The following is an 11,003-nucleotide window of genomic DNA, read 5'->3' on the forward strand; positions in this document are numbered from 1 at the left end:
AGCCTCTTTTAAGTGCCTGCCTTTGTCAGGCAGACTTAGGGATTTATTTTGTTTTGAATCTGAAAAATCTTGCATGCTGCTGTTACGTCCCTAATCCCCTATTGAAATCTTATCTAGGAAAAAGGGCTTCTAGTTTTCTGGTGAATCCAACCATTACCTCCCGAATTCCAGCCAGAGAGGACACAGGGTCTAAAGTCCGCTACCCTAGCTGGCTTTCTTCCAGGCCGTCTGCTGGAACCAAAGACACACACTCTGCTCACGCTTTCTGCTCCTACCAATTTTCTGGCTTGATGTCTAGCTTCCAGTGGGATTTTAATAAGAAAGTCAAGTAGTAGGAAGCAACAATAGCCATTCTCATAGAGAGAGAGAGAGAGAGAGAGAGAGAGAGAGAAAGGGGGGGGGGGGGGAGAGGAGCCAGCAGCAGCCTTCATGTAATTATGAACAGAAAAAAGTATGAACACATAAAGGGGTTCATGTGGTTCTTCTGAGCTGCCATCTGGTAGAGTGTCACTTTGCCACAAATCAACTTTGAGTTCTTGGATTTAATCCTTTTAAAAGAGCATAGTTCACTTCCTACAGAAACAAGTTGAGACAAAATCCTTTTCTAATCGAATATTATTCTGAGACTCTCCAGGATCACCCCCAAGATCCAATACCTTCCAAATAAATGCAATAAAAAAAAATAAAAAAAATAAAAAAGATATGAGTGTTTGCAAAAGTAACAAATGGGTTAGCAGTGCTATTTTTAAAAACGCATTTTTGGTCTGTTCTCATATTAACCCTAACTCCCCATAAAATGATAGAAAAACACAATGTTTAATTCAAAAAATACAAGCTAAAATTGCTCCAAAGGTAAATGACATAAACATTTTTACGTGCTTATGTAGCAAGCAGACTTCTAGGAGAGCCTTTATGATAAAAACAACAACAACAACAAACACATCCATCAGGAAATCAAAACCTGTGTTCGTCAGTAAGATTTCTGGCTAATCGGCACACATAAACCTTGAAAAAATATTGTGTGTGTGTGTCTCACGGGAAAGAGCTTTTTCTCCCCAGGCAGAGCTGTTGGATAGACTCGCAAACAGTGTAACACATTCGATGAGTCTACCAGATACACTCATTACGCGTTAGGATTTGTGACGAGGTAGCAACAGCATCGCATTTAAACACACACACTCCCAGCAGCCGAGACCCCACTCACCTTTTCAACGATGATGAGATCTCCAACTTGGATGTTAGCGCTCTTCACCTTCATGGTCCCTGCAAAGAAACAGGTCCAAGATACATCATGCCTGAATTCATCTCCATTCCGCGTGTCTTTACAGAGCGTCCGCCAGGCTGCAGGTGCTTCCCCGCCCCCACCTGGCCCTCCGCAGCATCATCGCCTCCTGCCCCTCTGAGACGAGGTGCACCTGCTACACACACGTCTCCAGAGACCCATCCATGCCCCTTGTGAGAGCGCTAGGACGTGCCCACGCCCCTCAAGTGACAGCTTCCGTCCGAACGGTGCCTCGGACGCTTTTCTAAACCCGCATCTTCACAGAGTCGTTCAGCCTCAAAAACAAACAAACAAACACCAAAAGACACAGAAATCGGGGAGGAAATTAAGAATTAGATCCATGGACAAAAAGGGCAACTCTTAATATTCGGTAGCACCAAAAAGAAGCTAACCCGAAGTGACTGGTTTTGGTTTGCGACTGCCACGCGGTTTGGTTCACGTGAGTGTGATCGGACTCTCCTTTTGCTGGACGTGTCTCTGGGTGAAGAGTAACAGCTAACATTAAGCGACAACTGTGCTAAGCGCTGCGTAGATACTGACATATCGACGGCTTCCTTCATTTCTCACCATGGCCATCAGAAAAAGGTACAACTATCTCGTTTTCGGATGAGAGGAGGCTCAGAGATGCTGCATCTTAGTCTCATGGTCACAGCAAGCCGGGATTCACACCCACATCTGACTCCCGAGGATGGACTAAAAAACAGAGTTCAGCGCAACTCAAAACAAAGACATTTACTAAGTGCTATGTCCTAAAAATTCAAAGGTGAAAGACAGTCCTGCCAGAGAAGGAGCAATTAGGGGGATCGTTTTATAAACTATACACATGTCTGACCAATGTACTGGACACTTGAAACTAATAAAATTAAAAAAATAAATTAAAGGAAAGACAGTCCTCCTATCCTAAAAACACTCTCGTGCAAAAGCCGACAACACGCGTGTGCCATAAAGGGCCCAGACAGTAAAGAATTTAGGTTTCACAGGCCAAGAGACAGTTTCCAACTCTCCCAACCACTGAGAGGCTAACAGTCTAATGCACATTTATATTTTATATTCTAAAGCATAAAAAAAAAAAAAGATCTCATACAAACAAACAATAACCGATTTGGCTCGCCGGCTGCCGTTTGCAAACCCATGAGCTGGTGACAAAGTCAGCCAGACAGACGCTGCTAGTGCAAACTGGTGAGTGAAACGGAGGCAGAGTCCAGTGTGCTAAGGGAGCAGAAAAGGGGGGAAACCTCCCCATTGGAAGAAGGACCCAGACACAGAAGGCGCTTGATTATTCACTCAACATTCAAGCACCAGACGCTGAGCGCCTGCTGCATCCCGGGCATCTTCCTAGGCTGGGGACCTCTGGGACTCACATTCCACAGGAGGGAGGGAGGAAGGCAATGAACAGACAGTGGGGTGCAGGGAGGTGTCAACACAGGAGGGGTGAGGCCAGAATTAACTAGACGAAGGATACCATGAAAGCGGGGAGCAGAACAAGATGAAGGTGGGGCGGCTGGTCGGCCAGGAGTCCAGCATCCTGAGAGCAAGCCCAGAGAGAAGGCGGCCCTCGAATCTGGTGGTGGGTCAAACTCTCGCACAAGGGAGGAACACCGTACAATTTTGATGTCATCGGCGTCTCTCAGAACGAGCCCATTTAACTTACAAATGCTCAGCTGAGAGAAAGAAATAATAGTGACGATTCAATCCTCCTTAGTAAATAAAGTCTCTGCCCAGAGCGAGGCTGAAATGGACCCTCGACGGCCAGTCCCTCCACGTACCCATTCCTGCCATACGCACCCATCCTTCATGGACGAGGGTTTCTAGCTTGTCTCTTCAGCATGAAAAATAACTTAAAAACCCTAACGACATAGCCTGAGTGCATGGCTCTAAACTTTTACAACTTTTCACAATATTTCACACTTGTCACATAATTTAACGCCAGGTGCCTTTTTCGTTAATGCGACAGCATCGAGACTTTTCAAAGCATTCCAGTGATTTCTATTCAAACGACTCTAATAGGGTACACTGGGTTTGATTTTAACTAATTTTTGGATTTAATTAAATGCTGTCAGGATAAGAAATAGAACTAGCACTAATGACTTCTGAAAAGCACGAAGCAAACAGAGACGGGCTGGACCCAGCGTCCATTCCTCTCCAAAAGATGAGCATCTCCCCCTAGAAAGCGAGCACTGAGTCGTCTCCGCCCTCATTCAATGCAGTGTGAAATTCAGCCCGATGGCCTCAGCCCCGGCAGAGATCATGAGACGGGGGTGAATAAGGGCTGACGGGTAGGATTCTTTTCCTGCCTCAACAATTCTAGCCCACCAGGGGGCAGCAGACAGCCCCTTACGGACCGGTTCTTCCCAGGGCGCCTACCTAGATGTGCCCGGAAGGAAGGTTGTAAATTCAACGGCCCTCGGTGCCAATGAACTTTTCCTTCGCTGGCGCTTGCCCCAACTTTCCCAAACATAAATTTACACGTTGTCTTTGGTTTTATTACTGAAATTTATGCTGGCAGCCTGGCCCAAACGATCACACTGGTATTCTGGGTTTTGAGACCTAGTTATAAGTTTTCTTTTCATTTCTAGCTGAAAGAGCATGCGTTTCAAGCCTTATTAAATAATATTTGCATATGTCTGTGTGTGTGTGTTAGCGGGACAGAGGACAGAATCGTGAGGATCATACTGAAAGGAGTGACCATGATCCTTTCTGCGGATGTTGGGGGATTTATCTTTTTCTCTGGCATACGTACTTTCTAAATCCTCCGCACTGATTTTTTTTTTTTTTTAATAATGAGCATGAGGTGCTTTTCTTATAAGAAAAAAAAATAATAAATTAAACTAGCTCAAACTCTTAAGTGATCCAGATTTTTTCCCTTCTTACAAGGGAGCCCTGATTTACGACGGGTTAATTTGAACTCTGCCTCTCTCTGTCCATCTGCTCTACCTCAACAAAACCCTCTTTAATCCGCTGTTTGCAGAGCAGTTTCTCACTAACCCCGCGGGCTGATCCCTCACACAAACACTTCTACAGTATTTGCCCATCGGCCCTCAGGCCTCGGGCTCCGCATCTCAGAAGCCACACCCACCGTGAAGTCACTGTGCTGCTTCCCCATGGCCCCTCAATAGCATTTTAGTATTTGGGGGGAGACGAACCTCGGCTTCGCAGCTTCAACGAAGGGAGACCTAGGAGACGCTCCCACGCTACTGAGCTCACACATGGTCCTGAGCATCGATTTGGACTTCCTGTCCCTCACTGCCATTTTTGGGGGGCCACCAAAAATGTGCAGTTTGGGCCTGCATGGGGGGCTCCTGTTTAGTGTGTGTGTGTGTGTGTGTGTGTGTCACGAATGAGAAAAGGCAAATAAAACCAAAGGAATGAAAAGGAGGAAAAGGGGCAGGAAGGGAAGGGAAAGCAGATACCGATACTTCTATTCCAGCATTTACTGGGCTGGCTGTCGACATCTGAATAAATGGCCGAGCGTTCAGTGGCTGGGATTAACTCACAGAATTGAAAAAAAAAAAATTGTAAAATTGTGGCAACGACCCAAAACACATGATTTCTAACCCTACATTAACCATTCTCCTGAATTGTTTACCACCATTCTTGCAAAAAGGGGGAGAACGAGAAACAGACGCACTCCGGCCGAGTTCCCCGTCTTCCTTTCCTACCAGAGAAATATGAGAAATAGAAAGCAGCACGTTTAGTGACCGTCATCTATCTGAACAGAGAGGGAGAAGCATCCGCCCAGGCCACCATCTGATGAGATGGGGACTCCCAGCACCCCTCTGAGAAGGCAGCAGACACACTTCCCCTCAGACCTCTCTTTTCTCTCCTGGACCCCGTAAACCCTGCAACACCCCATCTTCTAACCTCTAGGCGCTGGGATTTCCAAACGCATCTGCAGAAGTTGGGTGAGAGATTTTCACAAAGGTTAAGTGGAAAATTCTCCGCCAGCCACATCGTCAATCATTAAATGCCTTCTATAAAATAAATGTATCCCTTTCGGCTTTCACCACTTCACGCAAGCCGCCTCCGAGCCAGAGTTTATAACAGGGAACAAACTTCCAATTACTAGAGCTGTTTATTTCTGTAGAGATGGACCCCGAGCCTTTCATAAGCAAATCCATTGAGCCCAAACCATGCTTTCATGGATGACAGCATCAGAATAAGAGCAGTTTGTCTACACTGCTGGGAGAAACCAGATGTTTCTCTTGAGTCGAAACAAGCAAATGACAATTCAGTCAAAATGCAGAACAGCCTGCAAAGAAGAAGAAGAAAAAAAAAAACGGTTTTTAAATAAATTCTGGGGCACTAGTATGGAAGGGCCTATTTTTTGACCCCGAACACCTCCAGGATCTTTCTATGTTTCGCCGTGCGTCCAGGGTATAGATTGCTTGTGTAGCTCTAAAAGGGCAATCTCCACGCACGAACCCTGGTTAATGTTTCGCTCTTTAACTCACACTCTAATCTGACTGCACAGCGATGAGTTGTAAATTCTACAGCATGTGTACATTTCCTGGGCTTGACACTAAAACGCGTCTGGTTTAAAGCTGAAAATTTCATATTCCAATACAGTCGTCTGCATTCCCCAAAGCCTAAGAAAAGACTGATACCTGAAAACAGGCAACGGATGAAAAGATATTATTGGAAATTCCATGGCCACTTCCTGGGGCTTTTGTTTAAAATAGTGGGAACTTAAAAAAGAGAGGCTGTAGTTTAAATGTGACAAGTTTATACCCAACAGAGGCTTTAAAAATAAATATATAAATGGTCCTCTCTGCTTCTGGTGCCCAATAATGATGAAATAGACCAACATCCACCCCCACGGGGGCAGGGGGCGGGGCGGGGAGGGGGATGGCCCAAATACCTCCTGGAAAAGACAACAGTCCAATCTGCATGTGAATTCTTTTAGGGTTGTTTTTTGTTGTTGTTGTTGTTTTTTCTTAATTAAACGATAGATCAGTTCACCAACGATTTGCAATAAAGTGAAATGGAGTACTTTGGAAGAGAAAAGGAACCTTGGGAGTCTGAAATAACAATTCTGCGTCTGTCGGAGAATGTAAGAGAAAGTGTTTGGCACGATCTGTCTTAAGACTTGTAAAAGTAAATGCTCTGAATCTTAACGAGAATCTGCGGCAGGGAGGACTCTGCTCACCGAAACCGTATTGGAGGTCCTCAAAAAAAGACCTGCGCAAGACTTCCGTGACATCAAAAAGAGCATCGCTGGCCCTCTCCGTAAAGGAAGTATAAAGCATATCTTAGACTTTGAAAACACAAATGGCATTTGTGTTTAGGAATACAGAGCTTCGCTTTAGTTAATTATTAGCTAACTTATTCCCAGTAATGGGCACATTTCCTACACTAACCCACTTCCTGATGAACGCCAATGGAACGTCACTCCCCAAAAGAAAAACACGTATGTCCTTTGACCTCAAAACTTAATCACATTAACCGCCATCCTAAATAATGGTCCAAAGTAGATTCTGAATTGAATTGAAAAAAAGATATCACTCTCAAATTGGGAAAAGGTGAACAGTAGCATTTGCAAAACTATCTGGGAAAAAACTGGGGAGAAGGAAAGATCTTTTTTTTTTTTACACCACCTAGGTACTAAAAAGCTCAAGGTGGGAGAGATTTTTCTCTCCCTTTTGCATAGACCTTTGGTTTATGACTTATGGTTTATGCTGTGCCCAGATGTCCCCAGCAGGAAAGACGCATTGGCAATTGTGTTAATTATGCTTCTGTTTGCACTTTCTTTCAAGGCTAATTATCCGCTTGCTTCATTTAGCCCTTGATCGCAAAGTCAGTCTGGGAAAACATTCCTGGTGTGAAGACCGTGGAATTCATCCTGTGAAAAATGCAAATCCAATTGCCCTCACCACCTGTGATAATCAAGGCAGAATTAAACTTTTAGTTTGGAGAAGACAAATATAAAGAGAAATCATTCATTTACTAGATTCTTCTTTGCTGACCCGAGCCAAATCTTTCGAGTAACAAACCTAAGTTTTGCTGGGTCTGCTCCTACTTCAAGATCCTCTCTTCGCTGCCTTTGGTATTTACAGTGCTACTGAATGTTATCGATTTGGGGAGACTTTATAATTAGAGCCATGATACCCATAAAGATCTAGGAACCTCTCTTACACAGCTGATCACGTCGAAACGTGGATTTCAAGGAGGGGGCAAGGGGAGCCTTACTTATCCAAAAGCATTATTATCCTGATGGGGCTTTTCAACAATTTGTCCACCTTAGAAGGAGAAAGCTGGGTTGATAGGTTTCTTTGGACTCCGAAGTGTGTTTTAAAATGACTTAAATCTTAAAAGCCCTTCTGAACACTCTGGCAATTGTTTAGACAGTCGATGCCAAAGTGCTGAGCCCGGCTCCAGGCACATGGTAGGTGCCTGGACCTGCTCAGGTTTTACATTCAGACAAGCCAGGGTTCGAGCGGGTCACTAAGTAGCTAGAGCCTCTGAGTGCGATAGGGCACTTTGCCAATCTGGGCTTCCATTCCCTATAAAAGCTCCCTCTACAGGGCTGTTTAAAAATTACAGCCTAGACCCTACCCAGCAGCACCTGGCCGGCTATGGTAGGTCATCTTCCTTCTTTTTCTTCCTCCTGGTTTCCAATGTGGGCAGCATTTTTCAAATCGCTCCAATGCCACCTCCTCCCTGTGGCGTGCCTTGTGTACACACTCCTGAGTCCCAGAGTCTCAGGTCCTCCCTGGCCTACACAGCCTTTCCTCTGTTTGCCCAGGAGGGAGGGGCTCAGGAATCGCAGCCTAATTGGGAAGAATAAGATGGAGCCTGAAACTCGGGGTTCTGTCCCCCACACTCCCAGCCACCATGACCTGGGGCCTTTGGAGAACTCTTTACCAGGTCCACTTACAAGGCGTGTGCTCCAGGTGCTGGCACAGAGCCCAGCACTCAGTCCCTGTCTTGGTTTAATGTTCTGCTGTCACCATGCAGAAAATCTTAAACATGTTTGAATACGTGTTCATTTTTGCACTGGGCCCCAGGAATGATACAGCCAGTCCTACTCTCTTTCATCCTGTAAGACTCATCTCCTCCAGGAAGACCTCACACCAGCTCCTCCCCGATGGTCTCCCATAACCTCCATTTATTCACCCACTGACACTCAGTGGCTCCCTGCTACGATGCCACCAGCACTTTCTTAAGCACACAGCAAATCGCAGGCACAGTGCTACTTTCTTCCCATGCCAGAGCTACATTTAAGCAACTCTCTGAAGGGAGCTGCTATTACAACCCCCGATGAGTGACAGGTTAAGGGATCTGGCCACACAGCCAGGAGGAGGTGGACGCAGGTGTGTTGAATCCAGGCAGAGCACAAGCTCAGAACCATTACTTTCTTCAACTGCCAGGAACTGTGCTCAGAACCAGGAATGCAGTGGCCAAGAGAGGGGACACTCCTCATAAGGGCCCCACACTCACGCCAATGAAGTATAATTATTTTAGTTAAGTTTTTAAAATTATCTACTTCAATGCCGGAAGCCCAGCCCCTCGTGTTCCTTTAATATGGACAAGGATGGAGTCTCAAATATGCTTCAAAGGAAAAAAGGTCATTCCCATCTATATGTCTAATTATATTATTAAAATCTTTGGAAATTTATTAGATCATGACAATTACACTAAAAATTAATCCAATTGATGTGTTGTTTTAGATACACCTTGAATGAAATAAGGTGGTCTAACACGTTGGAAGAAGCTATTTAAAAGATTGTCATCAGCATTTCCTCCCAATGGTGAGTTCCTTATTATCAGGGCTTTTAGGTCAAATTTTTTTTTCTCAAAATTTGAAATTTTTTCAATTTGATCAACAGAATGCCTCTAAAACTTTGGCAACATCCCAGTGAGAATCTGTGCCACTGACTTTCTTAACACTATATTAATTCCTGCTAACCATGCACGCTGTGAATCTAATTTTCAGACACCGAACACAAATTGAGAGACAAGGTATAAAGTAACTGGTCTAAAACTGGTCCCCCCTTTTCAAAAAATGTCAATGTCATGACAAAGAAAACCCAGGAGCTACGCCAGGTTCAAAGAGACGAAGAAGAAAGGACAAATTCAACTGGCAAACCTGGATCAGTCCCTGGACCATGAAAAAAATGCTACTACGAAAGGGCATTGGGGGGACAAACGGCAAATTTTGAGTAAGGACATTAGATTAGAACGATAGCAACGCCTCGCGTTAAATGTCCTGATTTTGCTAATTGTACTGTGTCATGTAAGGGAAATGTCCTATCAGGAATTCAAAGCTGAAGGATTTAGGGGCAACAGAGAATGATATCTGGAACTTAATTCTCTGATGGCTGAGAGAGAGAATGTTGAGAATGTGGCAAAATTGAGGAATCCGGATGGGAGGTATAGAAGAGACCTCTGAATGATTTTTGCAATCTTCTTGCTAGTTAGAAATTTATCCCAAAAAAAATTTTTTTTAACTTTATTAGTACATGTATCATTAATGAGTATCATTAACGAGGAAACGATGCAGAATGTATGTAAAATCTCACAGCCTATAATCTAGTGATCAAGGAGTTGATCTTTCGGTTTCTAAGCATTTTCGAACTCCAAAAATAGTGCTAAAAAGTACATTTTAAGATGTCCTGTGATCAAAAAACAGGCCTGCATGGATACACATATCTATAGTTGTTTCATTGGGCTTTTGAACGTAACAAAATGAAATTCTCGGTGAAATGCCTCAACTCAAGAAAATATTAAGTCATTAAATAGTAATAAAGTAAGGTCAAAAAAGGCACCCTTTTCTTCCTCTCTCTGAAACTTTCCAGTTTGGGCTTCTTTCTCTAGCCCTTCCCCCCCGAAAGTGTACCAACTAACTCACCTCGATCACTTTCCAAGCTGACAGTTTCTTTAGTGTTCCCCCTTCCCCCCAGGGATGGGGAGGGGGGGTGGCTTTCAAGACAAACTGCAGGGCTAGGGCCTGGGTTAATACTCAGAGTTCTGCCCCGTTTGCCCCTACTGTCACATTGGCATGACAATGGAAACCACGGGCCACAAAAGGAGACCAACAAAGAAAGACAAGTTTTTAATGCTAGAGCCATCTGCCAATTCTCCTTAGGACCTTTTCAAGAACCGCGGGGAGTTACAGCAGGAGCGGAGGAGGGGGTGGGCAGGGGAAGGCACGAAAACCGTTCATGGGAAAAGCAATTGCCATGTGAAAAGAAGCTAAGAAGGGCAGGCGCCCGGGTGGATGGATGGAGGGCACCCGAAGGCCCCTTCTCACAAGCTGTAAATGGATCCACCACACCCTCTCCCATGGGGCTTTTGTCAGTTGCCAAGCATTTTACACGTTACAGTCAGAATATGTTATTAACAGAGGATTTCAAATACACGAACCACAAAAAACGCTCTCCAGAGTGGTCTTCTAATTACAAGCCACCTGCCTTTGCAAAGATTATACTGGGTTTGTATTCTTTAGGTCACAAACTGTTCTAAATACAGTAGTTTAGCCATAAGAAAGCATTTCTCTACCAGCCCTAAGTCCCCCGCTTCTCCCAGAGAATGGCCAATTTTTAAGACCACCCACTATGACCATCTATTCAATTCACTAAGACGAAATACTTTTCATGTCCTCAAGGAATTTTGTTCAAATTTCAAACAAACAACAAACAAAAATTTGGAGGCCGAACCATATTCTTCCAACATTTTTCCCAAAAGGAAAATGCTACTCAAAACCCTGAAACCATGGATGGCC

At 44.5% G+C, this 11,003-nt stretch overlaps 1 protein-coding gene across 1 annotated transcript in view; it reads right to left on the reverse strand.

Moving 5' to 3' along the window:
- ATP9A (ATPase phospholipid transporting 9A (putative)) overlaps positions 1-11,003 on the reverse strand; it is a 109,915-nt gene that overhangs the window by 65,719 nt on the left and 33,193 nt on the right. Inside the window, exon 5 of the mRNA XM_015597142.2 lies at positions 1,205-1,263. Within this exon, the coding sequence (XP_015452628.2) occupies positions 1,205-1,263 (59 nt within the window). The remainder of the gene's footprint in view (positions 1-1,204; positions 1,264-11,003) is intronic.

Source organism: Pteropus alecto, unplaced genomic scaffold (assembly GCF_000325575.1).
Source record: "Pteropus alecto unplaced genomic scaffold, ASM32557v1 scaffold45, whole genome shotgun sequence".
NCBI lineage: Eukaryota > Metazoa > Chordata > Mammalia > Chiroptera > Pteropodidae > Pteropus > Pteropus alecto.